This window comes from Neolamprologus brichardi, chromosome 6 (genome assembly GCF_056152115.1).
Source record: "Neolamprologus brichardi isolate AB-2024 chromosome 6, ASM5615211v1, whole genome shotgun sequence".
NCBI classification, from domain to species: domain Eukaryota; kingdom Metazoa; phylum Chordata; class Actinopteri; order Cichliformes; family Cichlidae; genus Neolamprologus; species Neolamprologus brichardi.
Genome location: NC_142109.1, coordinates 34,402,261 through 34,419,816, shown reverse-complemented (window position 1 = coordinate 34,419,816; position 17,556 = coordinate 34,402,261). Strand labels below are relative to the sequence as shown.

At 40.9% G+C, this 17,556-nt stretch overlaps 1 protein-coding gene across 1 annotated transcript in view; it reads right to left on the bottom strand.

Annotated features, from left to right (window-relative positions):
• The window catches only part of LOC102800191 (regulating synaptic membrane exocytosis protein 1-like), a 107,214-nt gene that overhangs the window by 39,741 nt on the left and 49,917 nt on the right, over positions 1-17,556 (bottom strand). Inside the window, exons 6-16 of the mRNA XM_087842186.1 lie at positions 16,232-16,272; positions 15,954-16,064; positions 15,756-15,855; positions 13,176-13,299; positions 9,650-9,696; positions 9,439-9,554; positions 9,222-9,352; positions 8,908-9,079; positions 5,679-5,832; positions 5,446-5,502; positions 1,550-1,703 (exon numbers count right to left, since the gene is read on the bottom strand). Of these exons, the coding sequence (XP_087698312.1) occupies positions 1,550-1,703; positions 5,446-5,502; positions 5,679-5,832; positions 8,908-9,079; positions 9,222-9,352; positions 9,439-9,554; positions 9,650-9,696; positions 13,176-13,299; positions 15,756-15,855; positions 15,954-16,064; positions 16,232-16,272 (1,207 nt within the window). The remainder of the gene's footprint in view (positions 1-1,549; positions 1,704-5,445; positions 5,503-5,678; positions 5,833-8,907; positions 9,080-9,221; positions 9,353-9,438; positions 9,555-9,649; positions 9,697-13,175; positions 13,300-15,755; positions 15,856-15,953; positions 16,065-16,231; positions 16,273-17,556) is intronic.

The window sequence follows — 17,556 nt, the reverse complement described above, 5'->3', positions numbered from 1 at the left end:
GAAGGCTGCTCGAAATGCAGCCCTCAAATGCGTCCTTCATTTCCCTGAATTTTAAGGATGTGGCGGTGTAGACTTCGTGGCCCAACATATCCCAGAATGCATAGCGCGGCGGTGGGTGTGGATAATTTTGCCGAAAAAAAACGGCAGATGAGGGGCGCCCGAAGAGTAAACTTTAAGTAAGTACTGAATATTATGTCACTTATTTATGTGCAAATGTTTAATAACGAAGAACATTAAAACATTACTGTTGGCCACATGTCGGCAAAGTTATGTGACATTAGTGACGTTTGTACTAACTTGGTTTTAAAGCCTTTACTTTAAAATATACGCCGTTCAATAGCTGAGCTTAATCAGAGAATGATCAAAGCTCATGTAGAAACAAACAAACAAATGAACAAAAGATGTTCTCCTTCATTTCTGTCAAACAAAGCTGTATGAAACGTTTCAGCTGTTAGTATCATGGTTGCTAGGCAACCTGGGCGGCACAACGGAGGCTAGACCGTCCCATTTCACAAGCCTCGCACTTCCGGCCTTAGTGGTCTTTAAGTACGCGGCCCTTGAGGATCGTTGAGGCTGCAGACCCTGAATTGGGATACAGCCAACTTCTGCTTCCCCTGTGGCGTCACGTTAATTCGTGTCAGCTGTGTTCCCCATGTGTTTAGGTTTCACTTTTTCGTTTTGTGTCGCTTTTTCTCCCAGTAAATAAAGCTGAATTTTGGAGTTTAAGTCCCGTCTCCGTGAGTCTGCATTCTGGGCCCTGTCCTGCCTGCGTTACACAGCTTTACTGTTAAATCATTTGTTACACACAGCAGCCAAGCTCAGGCTGAGCCCTGAGCTTCATTTTGTTTTTTTTAAATCAATTATTTTTCTTAATTTCTGCTTAAATTCAAAAGCAAATAGTGACAATAAAATACTAAATAAACATTTTATATTTTATTATTTTATTTTATGTTGATTTAGTAACTAAAAGAACCAGCAGGGAATCTGGAAACGTCACATCTCAGATGGTTTAGTGCAGCGGTCCCCATCCCGGGGCCACGGATCGTGAGAGTTAAGGCTCGTGTGTGAAATTTATGGTTTTCAGGGTTTTTATCGTTATTTTTTAAATCGTTTTTATCATTAACTCATTAACTTTTATCATTAACACTTTCCCAGGGCTTTTTCCTGTGTGCTATGAATAAATCTTCTTTTATTTGGTACCAGTACTGGTTTTATTTTGCATTTATCTGCACCAAATAACACAAACAGTTGGCTAAAAGTGATCGAGACCCTACAATAACAGAGAGAAAGCACAAACAATCAGACGACACCCTGTGAGCAGCGACGGTAGGAAGGAAAAACTCCCTTTTAACAGGAAGAAACCAACAGGCTCAAAAGAGGGCAGCCATCTGCCGTGACCAGAACAATGCAGCAGCGGACTTGTCGAGCAGTAATCCTCGCAGCTGCAGTCCACAAATTAACAAGCAACGTCAAGCTTTTCTTTAGGGTTCCCCCACCTGCCAAATTATCACTCAAAGTTCAGCAGGTAAAACTCCCCGGTGTAACTCACCTTTGCATGGGCACGTGTGCAGGCCGAGACCGAGCTCTGCACGTGTCCTCTCTGTGAGGCGACACCGAGCGCGAGCGGTGCTGGACGGGCCGCTGCTGCTCGGGCACAGCCAACGTGCTGCCCCGCTCTCTCTCCCTGGAGTTACGCTCTGCGCCTGCACCCGCACACAGATCCAGTGTGGACACACAAACACGTGCAAAACAAGCAAAAATACACGTTTCAAGATTCACACAGATATAACATACACACAGGAGGGATACAAACACTCACACACATCCAGGCATTAGTCGTGTCCTTAGGTAAGGGTGCACCAGTTGTAATGAGTCAATACTACTCGCTACCGTTACAGGTGCCATTCACCTACAGACTGTAAAACATCACATCTGGATGTTTTACAGGCAAATAAGCAGCTTGCAAACGCAGTGTAGCTGGTCATGTGACTGCTTCTGCAAATGTGTCTGTCAGACCTGAGCCCAGCTTGTTTTAATCCCATGAAGTGGCTGATGAGATGACAGATCAGACATTTACAGTTGCAAGCCTACAAAGCTATAGTAAGTCACATGATACAGAAAAAAATGCAGTAACAGAGCATTAGCCTCATTTAAAGCTGAGATCGGCAGTAATGTTTGAGTCTTACAGGAAAAAAAAACATCTCCTGTTGTGTGAGAGAAACCTACACTTCTCCACCTCCTCCTGGCTTTGTGATGGGAGACTCTGGCCAATCACAGGTCAAAGAGAAGCCACTCTAATTGGCCCTAATTCATGGGAACTTCCCTTTACTAAGTGGCAGATATTCCTGAATTAAATTTGGCTATTCCACCGACAGCAACTACGTACATTGCAAAGCAGCCCAAAAAAGGGACATTTAATGCACTAAAACATCTCATCTCAGGAGCAAATATTAACCATCACCAGGGAGCAATGACAACTATATTCAGCACCTCTCATTGCTCCCTGGATTGGTAAGGTGCTAAGTTAAATTTTCTGTGATGGTCTTGATGTAGCTGGTTGATGGCCTTCTGGCTGCTGGAGCATATGTATAGTAGGGGTGGGCGATATAAACGATATACGATAGAAACGATATAAATTTGGCCAACGATAGAGATTTTGACTATATCGCGATAGCGCATGTTGATGATGTCATCAAGCTGCGCCTGTTTTGGTCGATAGCATCGCAGCGGCTAAAACCATTATCATCTGCAAATTATGCCGACAGTCACAGCAAAGAGATGAAGCACTTTTGAAATATGGGGAAAGCCAAAAACTGCGCTTCCTCCACTTCTGTAGCATTGATTCATTAATGCTGAATTCTCTCGCAGCTGTTCTATTCCCATGTTGTTGCAGTATATTAATAACTAACCTCGTATTGTGGATGAATAATCTCAGTTGTTCTCCTGACTGAAGTTTGGCCCGTGTATAGCATCCTGCTATGTGATTGCATTTGTCCCCAACCACCAGAATCCGTCACGTTAACTTTTATCGAGTGGAAAGAAAGTTGGCGTTCATCCTCCAGCTTCACTGTGCTAATGTTATGCTAACACAGCTTCACTATGCTAATGTTATGCTAACACAGCTTCACTATGCTAATGTTATGCTAACATAGCTGTGTCGCTAGCAATCACGTAGCACAACATTATATACCAGGTAGTCAAACTTCAGTAACCCTGCAAACGCCACTGCTGTTTAGTTTTCTGTCTTCATTTATGTTGGAAGTGGTAGCAGAGCTGTACGTTTGAATTAGTTTCAAAAATCTCTCAGTCAGAACATGGTACGAAATGTTTAGGTGGAAACTAGCGAGCTAACTTCCTGTTAACTTCTAACTCCGCTAAATTTAATAAATTCTGTTTTCATGGATGCCTGGATGTTAAACTTAATTGTTACACCTGATAAAGCAGCAACACTGATGATTTTATTAAAGATGGAAGAATTTAGACCGTTTTTAACTCTTAGTGTTGGTTTGACTTTGGGACCTGAAGTAGACGGAGTTTTGGACCCAGATTACTCCGCGAAGCTCCTCACTACGGCAGCCGTAATGCTATGACAATCCATCAAAACATTTTTTAACAGATTTCTGCACACAAAAATCGGTTCGATGTCAGTAAGCACAACCAGAATTCATACATAAGGCACACTCAATTTTTGAGAAAATTAAAGGATTTTAAGTGTGCCTTATAGTGTGGAAAATACATTATACAGAAGAAAATAATATATCGCCATATATATCGTTACCGCACGTGCTTCAAATTATTTCGCGATATGGATTTTAGGCCATATCGCCCAGCCCTAATGTATAGCCTATATATGTTGAAGCTTGTCTGATGGGGTGGAGTTAGGACAGTTATAGGAGAGAGGGGGCTGCAGGACATTTCATTAAGGAATCAAAAAAGAGTGACGCCATCCCTGAACCATTAACTAGGCTGGCAGAAATCCTCGACGTTGCTTCTAACCCTAACCTAACCTTATATGGAATGGTTGAGTGGCGTGCCAAGACATTGCTCCCAATTTCGTGCGATCTCTTCACCCATTCGTTCATTTTCTTATACCACAGAAGGGTTGGGGCCAGTTCAAGCTAACATAGGGTGAAAGGATGGGGGTGTATGGCTTATGACCTCTTCACATTTGGGAACATGTGACATGCTACGATTTAAAAGTTTCATTAATGGTTAACGATACAGAAAATACTCTTGGCCACCAATGCAAAGATGTAAAACTGCAAACTTTACTTTGATTTAAGCGTACGTGGGAATTACTGGAAATGGTATACAGCAATCTGACAAGATTCTGGGACGGGAGTGTAGAGCGCAGAGGCCAGTGGTCACTTTGCCCGTCCTCCTCTGACGGTTGATGAACACCCACTTGTGTTCTGCAGAGACACCGAGACATTGGCTTGGTGTTTTTTGGGGGCGGGGTTTGGTCTTTCTAGACGTCTGCCAACTCTAGCTTTAAATATGAACGACAGGATGTGAAACAGAACTGTGCAAAGTGAAGTGAGGCGAAGGTCTCAGTCATGTCTTGTATGGATCATTAAAGGCAGCAGCCAGTTGGGGAGCTTCTAAGAATACACAGGAAGCATCGCTGGTTGGATAAGTACAAAAAACCCCAAAAACCTATGTATAAAAACTGACTCTCAAGATGCAGTTAGGTAAACACTTGCACTGCAACTAAAATTAACACTTTTTTTGGCCAATGAATGAATAGTTGAGTGAATGAATTCATCACCTGTGGTGCACGATTTAAGCTGTGGCTAAGAATTGTGGGTATTGTAGTACAGAGCTTGTATTTCTGTTATTTGAAGCAAAACAAAATGACAAGGAAAATAAAATAAAATCATAGTAATGTTCAAATAGTATCCTGATCATGCTTGTAGCATTTTAAAGGCTACTAAAAAAATTAAATAAAATTGCATTAATGTCTAAATCAATGGAACTGAAGCGAGGGCAGAAACAGGCAGCCAGCAAAGCAGCTGTAGCTAAAATGTCTTCTATTGTCTGTGTTCGGTGTGCTTTCGGTGAAGTAAGGAGCAGGAATAGAAGCATGCAGGATTGCAGGAGACGTAGTGGAATGGCAGTGAACTACTGCAGCTCTGCAGTGCAGCATGCACTCAGTGCGTCGGTGTTTCTAAGACCCAGCAAAAGAGGAGAAAATGCTCATGCAGCCTCACGCAAAAAATTCAGAATCTGCACCCCAGTAAGAAATGTGATGATTTGCAAAATACTTTCGGGTGTTTTTGCTGATTCAGCTTGAATTAATTATTTTAATTTAGACATTTATAGAAGCAGACCCAAAAGGTTTCCACAGGACATGAAGGGAGGATGCACAAGGATGCTCTCTCACGCAGTGCTGGGCACCTACAGGCTACTACGAGGAAACGCTCAATAACCATGACCCCCACCCACCTTTAGTCACTACTATCAAACCATCATCAAACTCTGTATCAATGATGCGATGAGACCCTGCACACATACAAACGCACACGCAAAACACCCACACACAAGACAGGGTAAGGTTGAGAGATTCTCCCACGCTGAGAGGGACACTGGAGAAGGCTCAGAACAGGAAATGTTAGCCGCCACGCTCAAACACTGTTGGTTAAAGGACACACAGCCTGCAAAGAAATGAACACACATACTCTGTAGTTTCTTGCTGGGGCTGTCTCCATGGACGTGTCTCCGTGGGAGGTATGGAGAGGGCTGTGGCAGAGGTATAGAGGACACGTCATGTGTCTGGAGCTTATACCAGTGAGGAATGTCGTCGAGCAAGGCCGTCTCCAACTCTATGAGGATCTGAGGGGGACAGAAAGGGAGGTGGCACATGAGAAAAATGGAAAGTAGAAATCTTCACACGTGTGAAGACATTTAAAAGAAAATCAGTTTCATCCACTCAGAGAATAAAATCATATTCAGTAAATATACAACAAATTAAATCATATGTTAGGCAGACTTAGCAAATTTTGGGTGATGGGTGTTTCTCACAGTTCCCCCTGTTATTCTCTCCGCAGACGGGTATTTGAGAAACATCTTTGCACCATTTATGAAAACTGTTTTCACTTTCTTATTACTTTTAGAGTAACAGTTCTTTTGAAGTTTATATTCTTTTATCTACTGTTTTCTTTAAGTTTGTGTTGCTGTTTTGTGACTCCTGTAAGTAAAAAATCCTTTATGGATAAATTATGGTTGCTTGCTGTCATCTTCATCTGATGTAATCAGAAGTGTCTTTAATTTAAAACATAGTAAAAATCCCAAGATTTCCAGTTATGGGATATTGGGAAACATTTGGGAGCTGGCGGAATTATTTATGTAATTATATTATCTGGAACTATTGACGTAAATGATCTATACTTGTCTGAATAAAGTCAGTGAAGTCCTGCTGTTTCAACCATCTATTTATGAGAGGCAGCCAATGAGAGGAAAGTCTACTTAAGAGCCAAGGGAGGAGGAGCTTAAGAGGGGAGGGGCTAAAACATTGTGTCACGGCCGGCGAGGGCAGACCGTGTGAAGAGTGTGTTTGGTGGACCCAGGTGCGGACACAGACGCCGGAGGCAAAACTTGTGCTAAGCCTTTAATCAGGGCTGTTAGAAAGGGAAAATAACAAACCATAAACTATGGGAATGACAAAACTAAAAACCTAAACTGGGAGTAACTAAAGGCTATGAATGAAGACCAGGACTGAACTATGACGAAGTACTGTGGACAGACTATGAACAAGACATGAAAAACTGTGAACGAGATCTCGGTACTGGCACATGAAGGTGCAGGGAAACATGACTGGAGAACGTGACTATGAACATGTCCAATACCGAATCTTGCAGACTAGAATCATGACGTGCAGCTAGAAATAATAGGGTGCATGAACAGACGACGCGACGCTGACACGAAGACACACTGGGCTAAAATACACTGAGGAAGTCATCAAGGAATTAGAGACAGAAGGGGAACACAGCTGGGAGGAATAAGACCTAATGAGACAGGGGGAACAAAGCTAGAAACACTGACATAAGACAGGAACATGAACCTTCAGAGTAAAACAGGAAACAAGACACCACTAAACAAAAACGCAGACACGACACAGAGACAGACTAGACACTGAACTAAACCTGCAATAAACATGAGAACACAAAACCTACAAACTAATCCCTAAACAAGAATAACTGAAACATAGATTCATAATCATCAGCATCATAATAAGGAAAGAATCCAAAATGCAAAAACACACCAAAACATAACAACTCAAAATACTGGGTCAAGCTGACCCAGAACCGTGACACATTGCTTTGAACTGAAGAGCTGGACTGGGAGGCATTACAAGATAAATAACAATTTGATAGCATATTAGCTCATTTTGAATTTGATGGCAGCAAGACAAAAGTTGGGATGAGGTAACAAAAGGCTAGAAATGTGAGGGCAGGAACAGTTTGCAACTAATTAGGTTAAATGGTAACAGCTCAGTAACATGACTGGGTATAAATGTGCATCTTATAGAAGTACAGAGGTTCATCATGTCCTTCTGCATTCTGATTCCAAAAGCTGCCAAACAGGACAGGTGCACCACATCCTCTGGACTAAAGAAGAGTTCAAACACTGTCAATGCTCAACAGTATCTACACGTCTTAGGCTACGTTCACACTGCAGGTCTTGATGCTCAATTCCGATTTTTTGATCAAATTCGATTTTTTCTGTCTGCTTGTTCACACTACAAATAAAATGTGACAGCAAACGCGCTCTAGTGTGAACGCTCAAAGCGGCCGCATGCGCAAAAGAAGACGTCACACACAACGCGCTCTGTTTAGACCCAGAGCAAACAGTATTGTTTGACTGATGGCCTTAATATAAAGACTTCGGACTTTACGTTTCCCAATTTTTGCTTTAAGTTATTTTGTTATTTACATAATAATGTAAATAACCTAATAATGATCCTTATTGCTGTTTTAGAGGAGCGGTGCTTCAAAGGATAGCTGCAGATTTCTGTCAGAATCTGCAGATTATACAGAACAAATAAAATGTTCACGTTTCTCCAACGTTGTCTTCCCAACAGTTTCACTGACATCTACACCGGATGGCCAGGAAGCGTTCGCGATGTCTTCTCTGGCACTTCTCTGGCGCTGATAATTGGCGTCTGTCTTGTGTCGGTGACGTAAAAGACGGATTTAATGCGACATGACCGTTCAAAAAGCAGTTGCTTTCTAAAACATCGGATATGTATCGGATTCAGTACCACATACGAAAGTGACCCAGATCGGATTTGAAAATATTGGATTTGTGCCGTTCACACTGTCACACCATGATCGGATATGGGTCGCATAGGGTCAAAAAAATCGGATTTGATGCGCTTTCGCCTGCAGTGTGAACGTAGCCTTAGAGCAATGCATGCTTTCCTCTATATGACATCTACATTGACATTCAGGGAAGACCTTCCATTTTGCATCTAGATGATGCCAAACTGTATCGATTCCAACAGCATAGATACCGCAGATAGATGTAGTAGAAGAGTTTGTGTAGTGATTAGGCCTACCTGAGGTTCAGACTAACTAAAAACATCTGGAGCATCATGAAACCAAAGGTTCCACAAAGAAGAACCAGGACTGTTAAGCAGCTGGAGTCTTCTATCAGACAATAATGGGACAACATCCCTCTTCCTAAATTCCAGCAAATCTAGCAACTGGTCTTCTCAGTTGATCTCCACCTTATTTTTTTAATTTTGATAATGTAAACAATACGCTGTACAAACACAGGCCATTTACCATTTACATATGTTTCTTCTACTAAGGTTAAAATGTGGATTTAGGGAATTTGATGTGTCTATTACAAGTTTTACAGTTCAACCAATAAAATGGCTTTGATTGGACAGTGGCTGTCACGCACCTCGCCCAGGAATTCACTCTCCTCCTCCTGGACTCGAGGCTGGTCCCACACTGTGATCTCCAGCATGCGCTCTCTGAAGTCTCGCCGATGAACATGGGAATAAATAAAGGTCTGGTTCCACTTGGGCTCAGCGCTCTTTTTCACCGTTTTAGTGCGTCGTTTACTCTTATCACTGGAAGAGAGAAGAAATCATGGATTCATTCAGTGTGCAAGAAGGAGAACAGTATGTTTTTTTTATTGTTCAAAATAAAAACTATAGATGAAGAAATACCCGTGAGATGCTGAATAAGTAAAAATGAACACAATGAGCTGACCTCCTATCAGGCAGGAAGTACATCTTGACGTAGGGGTTTCGAGGTCGTCCGTCTGGTCGGGGTGGCAGGTCTATGGCTTGAAGGACGTTGACAATCAGCTGATGGCCCACTTTGTCGTACCACAGCTTCACCTGTAACAATGCATAAAGGCAGTTAGCATCCTTTTGAATCTATATCCAGTCAGATGAACCTCATTGCGTTTGTTCCTGATACTCACAGAGAGCTGTCCAGGCAGAACCAGAGGAATGTCTCTGAGAGTGCTGGGACTAGTAGGGGACATCACGGATATAGATGGACGGTCCATCTTCTGGGACTCAAAGGAGCTGGAGCCTGCTGAGGGATCAACAGAATGAATAATAGGATAAAACATTAACTGAAAGCACATTTTAAAATATAAAGCTTGTTAAGCTGGTGATATAGAAACTTACTAGATTCTAGAGGAGGGTGGGAGGACTCTGGGATTCTTGGGATGTCTCTGTAAAAAGCAGAAGAGTCACAGAGTGTATACAAATCTTCCCTTACTATATGTCATTCAGCTGGCATATATCTCTAAACAACAACAGTTTCTAACACAGTAGAAGAAGAACAAAAGCAGTCAGTCATATTAACAGTAGGGCTGCCACAGACGATTATTTTGATAGTCGACTAGTCACCGATTATTTTTGCGATTAGTCACTAATCAGATCATCATCCATTGGACGTAAAACATACAGCTTATTGCAGCAGCAGCATCTGCTCTTATATAACTATCATTAGCTTACAGCTTTAAGTGTTTAAGGTATGTGCTAACTAAAAATAAAGACAAGATGATAGTTTATTAAATTTTAATGACATTTGCAGATTGTTTCAATGGAGTTTAATCTGCTTGACGTTTATTCAGCTGTGTAAAAACTATAACTTTAATCTCAGCCAAACTGATTTAATCAGGAACCAATAAAATACTAAAAAAAGGCAAACAATAACATTTTTAAGTTATCTAAGCGACTTATATATCATGTTTAACCTGAGTAGCGAAAGACGGTGGAGGGTTTGAAAACGATTTGCCGGGAGTCCGGTGCCGGTGTTGTGCCAAAAAGTGATTGTCTGCCAAAAACTGATTTCCAATGTTTGCGTGTATTTTTTATGTGTAATATCTTTACGTATGTTGGTAAATAGACTTCGGTGAACAGCGTTTACAAAGGGGCTATATATGGAATTAAAAAATTAGCTGTTTTTTCAAGTATCTTTACAACTCTGTGTTATTGTACTCACATTATAACCAATCCGGTCCTTTATCCCCACTTTAAATATATTTACAGAACTATTGTAATATTTGAGCCATTTCTGCTGTCCAACTACTTCTTACAAAAGACATTTTTAATGTTAATTTGATTTTTTTAACGGCATAAATAAAGGTTATATAAAAGTCACTGCCAAAGACTGATTGCGGCTTCTACCTTGTTACACTAATGTTGTTTGTAGCTCAATATGACTTTATATCATCCATGAGGGATGCATTTGACATATGTTTCACATATTATAGCCCAACAAGTTACTTATAGCAATTTAAATACGAGCAATCAGTTTTTGGCAGACAATCACTTTTTGGCACAACACCGGTTCTAGCGAGCCTTGCCCCCGGCTAGCTATCGAGCTAGCTGGTGGGTAACAGACATCTCCGAAAACGTTGGAGCACTTTTGAAGATATGTGGTGTCTTGATAAACTGAGCAGATATTTGACGTTTACACAGCTACATTCTCGCCTGAAAATATGTTAAACGTTTATTTTGTGACCCAGAAAGAATAATAAGAGTAATATTAAAACTAACTAGCTGCCGCCATTGTTGACAACTGAGCTGGGCTGCGCTATAGTGATGTGCGGATCGATCCTGAAATATCGATTCCTCCGATACCAGTCATTTATGTTCTAGAATCGATTCTCACATTAAAATATCGATATTTTAGTAATTTAGAGTAAATTTGTAGTTTATCATTAACAGGAACATAGTAGAAAGAAACTATACCATTCGGATTGTCTACATTCAAAGGAACTACTTCCTCTTCCACCTTTCATAGTCATGCGCAAAATACGGCTGTATAAATGTCTTGCAGCCCCTTGGCGTGCGCACTCACAACAATGGCTGAGCATAATTGTGCGGACGTACTTTACCTCCACAAACAGCTGAGACGTGGTTTGCATACATGTGGCAAAAAAGAGTTGTTGTTGTACTAGGGAGACATTCAAAAGGGCTGTTGGGGGGGGGGGTGATAAATACATTTTACAGGGTTTATTTATCGGATAAAATACGTTAAATGTCACCGTTATTATTGGCCGGCCCGGAAACAGCGGGGGTGTCCAAATTCAGAGGCTGCTTCCACCTGAGGACCCGGCCTTCGCGGTCTAAAGAAAGCCGGGTAGTACGTCACAGGCTCCCTCAGTGTAGTGAAACTCTGCTGTCTGCTCCTTGCTATCTAAAATATAACCGGGCGCTGAGGTAAACTCTTCTGTTTAATCATTTTCTGTTTGACGATTATTCAGCTGTGTGAAAACCCCGGCGGAACCCTCCCGAGGGATGAATAAAGTTAAATTTAATTTAATCTAATCTAATAACTCTCAGCCAAACCGATTTACTCATGAACAAATAAAACACTGAAAAAGCCAAACAATAACATTTTTAAGTTATCAAAGTGACTTATATATCATGTTTAACCCGAGTAGCGAAAGACCGCGGGGGTTTGAAGACGATGTGTCGGTCGGCTCAGATATTTGAAGTTTACACAGCTACATTCTCACCTGAAAATATGTTAAAAGTTTTTTGCGACCCAGAAAGTAATAAGAGTAATATTAAAACTAAGTAGCTGCAGTAGTAGTCGCCATAGTTGGAAACTGAAATTGGCTGGGCCGCGCTATGAATTCTGCTATATGGTTTTTCAATTTTGTTGTCCGGGTGGAAAATCGGGAAAAATTCGGGAGAATGGTGGCTCCGGGAGATTTTCGGGAGGGGCACTGAAATTCGGTATTCCGAAAAAATCGGGAGGGTTGGTATGTATGGTTGTGGCAACATCACTAACCTTGTCAAACACCTCACAGTAAATCATATCACAGAATATGACGAGCGTATGTTGAGGCGAACTAAAGAGGAGGAGAGGGACAGGTACTGCTAGGGCGAGACAGACGTCTCTCACGGAGTCCTTTAGTGCTGCAGGCAGGCAACGTGTTCAAATGTTCAAACTTCAGGTTTTTTATTTCTATATGATGAACTCTGCATTATTAAGTGATAAGAACAAGTACTCTGATGTCCTGTAATCATTATGATGCTATAATTTGAGATACAATAAATAAAATAAGTTTTTGTACAAAGTATCGGTATCGGATCAGTATCGTCAATACCACCCTGAATATTACTTGGTATCAGATCGGAAAGGAAATCAGTGGTATCGCACATCACTACTGCGCTATAAATTCTGGGACACAGCTTCTTCTTCTTCGGGGTTTAACGGCAGCTGGCATCCTTGTACATGCAGTGCTGCCATCTTCTGTTTCAGTCCGTTATTACACTCTTAAATCCTACTACTTATTCCTGCGTCTTTTGGGATCTTACAAAGCTTCAAACGAAGCGTCGACTATTAAATTAGTCATCGACGTAATCGTGACTAGTCGACTAATCGTGGCAGCCCTAATTAACAGTGTGGGAAAGACAGCTGGTGGCCAAGGACTGAAGAACAGGTGGAAAAAAGGGGATGTCTTTCTTGGATCTGAAGGATTTCAGGGAAGATACATTGGGAAGGGGCTCCACCCATTTCAGCAACTCTACTTACTGATGTGCTCTATACACTTTTCTCAAGAGGTGTTTGGACATAATTCGGTTCACAGAGCTTTTAGATAAAGGAGACACATCAAAAGTCCGTCAGAAGGAAAATCAAAGCCGTGGTACTTTAACAATGACCAGTACACATTAGTAACAGTAAACTCACCCTATAGGTCTCGAAACAACAATCTCCACTTGAGGCTCAGCCTTGGATTCGAGAATGATGTTGTACACTTCTTTCTTGGTTGCTCCTGGCAACGACTTCCCGTTCCACTGCAACACCTCATCACCTGAAAACAAGATTAGTGCTTCTTAAAGTCAAACGGAAAAATCAAATGTCCTCAGTGTGCAGTCAAGTGCAGCGCAACTTTTCTGCTGGGTGCTCCACACAAAAACCCGACGATGATCGGTCAAAGGCTGTATTCAGGAAATGGACATTGTCACCATAACATCACCCTTTGGTAAGAAAAGTCCGTTTGTGAAACTTCAAGCTTGTTTGACGCTGGATGACCGAGGGGTGGATCTGATGGAGAAAACGAGGGGCGCTGCATGGTCTTACACTTAAAACTTGTCAATCACACGATTAACCACACCCTGTTTCATCCTCGTTTCTGACTTTAATGGAGAAAATAATTTAATTTAATGTGACTTTAGTGTGAAAACAATTAATCTTCAGACTTAAAATAAGTGGTTGTCCAGCACACATGACTTATTGCCGCTTGCATCTTTCATGAATTATCATGAAAAGATCCAAGTTGTCAAATTAGACAAAAAAAAAAAAACACTTCTGAGAGTTTTCAGAGACTGGAATGACTTTTTTTGCACTTGATGAGACACATTTCTGTCTTTTTATCTGCCCATTTTTACATGTTTGGTTTGGTATGCCAACCCACTATTTAGCCCACCATAAAGGTCACTGGTGCCTGGGTTTTCTTGTTGGCTCCTCCTTTTTTTCCTGACTAAACCCACAGTGACTAGGGCTGCTGCAAATGATTATTTTGATAGTCGACTAGTCACTGATTATTTTTGCAATTAGTCGACTAATCAGATCATGCATCCATTGGACGTAAAACATACAGCTCATTGCACCAGCATGCATCTGCTCTTATATAACTATCATTAGCTTACAGCTTTAAGTGTTTAAAGTATGTGCTAACTAAAAATAAAGACAAGATGAGAGTTTATTAAATTTTAATGACATTTGCAGATTGCTTTGATGAAGTTTAATCTGCTTAATGTTTATTCAGCTGTGTAAAAACTCTAACTTTAATCTCAGCCAAACCGATTTAGTCAGGAACCAATAAAATACTAAAAAAAAGCCAAACAATAACATTTTTAAGTTATCTAAGTGACTTATATATCATGTTTAACCTGAGTAGCGAAAGACGGCGGTGGGTTTGAAAACGATTTGCCGCTCTAGTGAGCCTAGCCCCCGGCTAGCTATCGAGCTAGCTGGTGGGTAACAGACGTCTCCGAAAACGTCGGAGCGCTTTTGAAAATATGTGGTGTCTTGGTGGTTTACACAGCCACATTCTCGCCTGAAAATATGTTAAACGTTTATTTTGTGACCCAGAAAGAATAATAAGAGTAGTATTAAAACTAACTAGCTGCCGCCATTGTTGGAAACTGAGCTGGGCCGCGCTATGAATTCTGGGACACAGCTTCTTCTTCTTCGGGGTTTAACGGCAGCTGGTATCCTTGTACATGCAGTGCTGCCATCTTCTGTTTCCGTCCGTTATTACACTCTTAAATCCTACAACTTATTCCTGCGTCTTTTGGGATCTTACAAAGCTTCAAATGATGCGTCGACCATTAAATTAGTCGTCGACGATTTTAATAGTCGACGTAATCGTGACTAGTCGACTAATCGTGGCAGCCCTAACAGTGACAAAGCATTTTAGGTGAGTTACGATGATTTCCGACCTGTAAATTGAAAACGGAGCTCTCAGAACCTCCTCAAATGTTTTTTCACCCTCAGGAGTGATTTTAACACTATGTTCAAGCATAAATAAGGCCCTGGGTTAATACTTTCAGCAGCAGCTGAGTCGCTGGGAGCTGCTGCAATATTATTCTGAATATTAGCTGTCTCTTTCATGGGCTCAAATGTTACATTAACAAGAAGCTGTACAGTCAACAATTACAGACAGAAGTAGTCCCGTGACATCAGCACTCCATACATTACTCCATTATTATTCAAATCATGACACAGCGTGGTCAGATAAGCAAAATGTAGCATGAATGACGACTGCTTTTCTGCAGAACTGTACACATTGCCTGTTTATACATTCTGTGCTTCCTTATATATGCTCTAATTTCACTTTAATCCCAACAGCTGACTGCGGTTGCTTACTTTTGCCCACATTCCTTTTTTTTTCTTTTTTAAAATGCTTTGAAAATTATTTATCAGTGTAAAACTGGCAAAACCAAACTCCTCAAAATAACACTCCAGTAAAGGTCTGGTATAATGTGAATGCAGCACAAGCAGGCTGGTTGATCACACAGACATTACACCAATAAAAACACCAGTATTATTACTATTCTGTAGGCCACCACAAGCTGCTACAAATGTTTAGCATTTTAGCATTTAACAATTTAAATGACAAGCACGCTACTCATGCCTGCAAACATGACAGGTACATACTGATGTCTCTGCAAAGGTTGATCTCTCATGCATTCCTCGATGAAAACATTACTGTCTGCAGTTCTGCAACTCCTGCAAAGGAACAACATGTTCTATTTTTTGTACCTGCACGTAGGTGTCCCACGACATCTGCCAGACTCCCTTTTTTAACTTTGGTGATGAAGGCCCCAAGTCTCCCTGTCTGCGTCATCTTCCCTCCTACCACCTGCACACAAAGATGAGACAGACGTACGATAAGATCAGATGTCACTCCGTCCTCTCCAACACTCCGACAGATCTTAATGTGAATGAATCTCTGCTTACTTTTAGTCCCAGGAGAGAGCCTGCCTCACGGGGCACGGCTGACCTCTTGCTCAGAGTGATCCGCCCAATCAGGTGGTCACCCTCTTTGGATGGCTGCCACGAAACTGGATGCTAAAGGGACAAAGACATGAGGATGTTTACAAAGCACATTATCAACTGTAAATACTGGGAATTTGGTCATGGCTCCCATGCAACATTCGATTTAATATAAGTGCAGCTATATGTGAGGAAGGGGATCAGGGCAGAGCTTCAGGAACAACCTGACTGGTGAAACTTACATGCCAAACTGCAGGATCTAGAGGATGACAGTCCCAGTCACCTGCAGGGAGAAAGAGTTCGAGAGGGAGGAATTAGTCATTTGTCTAAATCAGGGGTGTCAAACTCAAATACACAGTGGGCCAAAATTCAAAACTGGAACAAAGTCGCGGGCTAACGTTAATATTTATTGAAATATATTTATTCCTCCAGATATAAGAATGAATCTTTTCTTATGGACTCAAACACGTTTTGCTGAGAACCTGAATATGGAACAAGCAAAGCTTAATACTAAACAATATATATATTAGCTGTATAATACCAGTAGGCCAGCTCTAATAGTAATTTGGTATGGCTTCGCGGGCCAAATGTAATTAGGCTGCGGGCCAAATTTGGTCCACGGGCCAGAGTTTGACACCTATGGTCTAAATCATGTTAAATGTAATTGTGCAGGTTGATTCCAAGCTACAAAAAACTCTTAGAAAGATGACATCATATCTTTTGGGACTGCCCTAACTTAAAAAATTACTGGCTGGGAATTCATAAAACTTTGTGTGAGGTTTTTAAGATAAAATTTGACATCAATTTTGTAAATTTGTACTTGGGCTTGGTTGCTGGCTCGGTCCGTGGAGGGGACACAAAACTCTTACAAGCGCTATTAGCGGCCAGCAAAAAATCAATAATCAGAAAGTGGTTAAATCCAACTCCGCCAACACTTGAGGATTGGTTTAATGTGGTTTCCGAAATATTTAAAATGGAAAAATTGACATTCTTTTTAAAAATTCGAAAAGACAAATTCTACAAAATATGGAATAAATGGATTAACTTTGTGTCCCCCATCCGCCCTGAATTTAGGTAAGACCAGCCCTGAATTGGTGTATCTCCCATGTATCGTACAATGTCAGGTTGACCCTCAACTTCATAATATGTACCTAATGTAGTCTTTGTAAATAAGTTAAACATGCTGCATTATGTAACACACTGTCAAGCCAACGAGTTAATTTTATTTTTTTTGCTATCAGAATGTAAAACTAAAGGACTACGAAAAGTTTTTTTTCTTTTTTTGACTAAATAATGTCAATGCACTTTATTGTAACAAGTCCCTTTTTTTTCTTCAATAAAAATATAATTAAAAAAAGAAAAGAAAGATGACTCAGTGATGCCGTTAAAGACTGGGATCTGCTTTAATTCAAACAACATAACTAATGGGTTTATCATCCCATTTCTATTTGATATGCCAGGCCCTGCCAAAGGCTTTCTTTGAGGTAGGTTTAATTTTAAAAAGCTTAACTTAATTTACTAAAATGATCTGAAATCTCTTATTAAAAAATACTTTAGACTCCCTGTT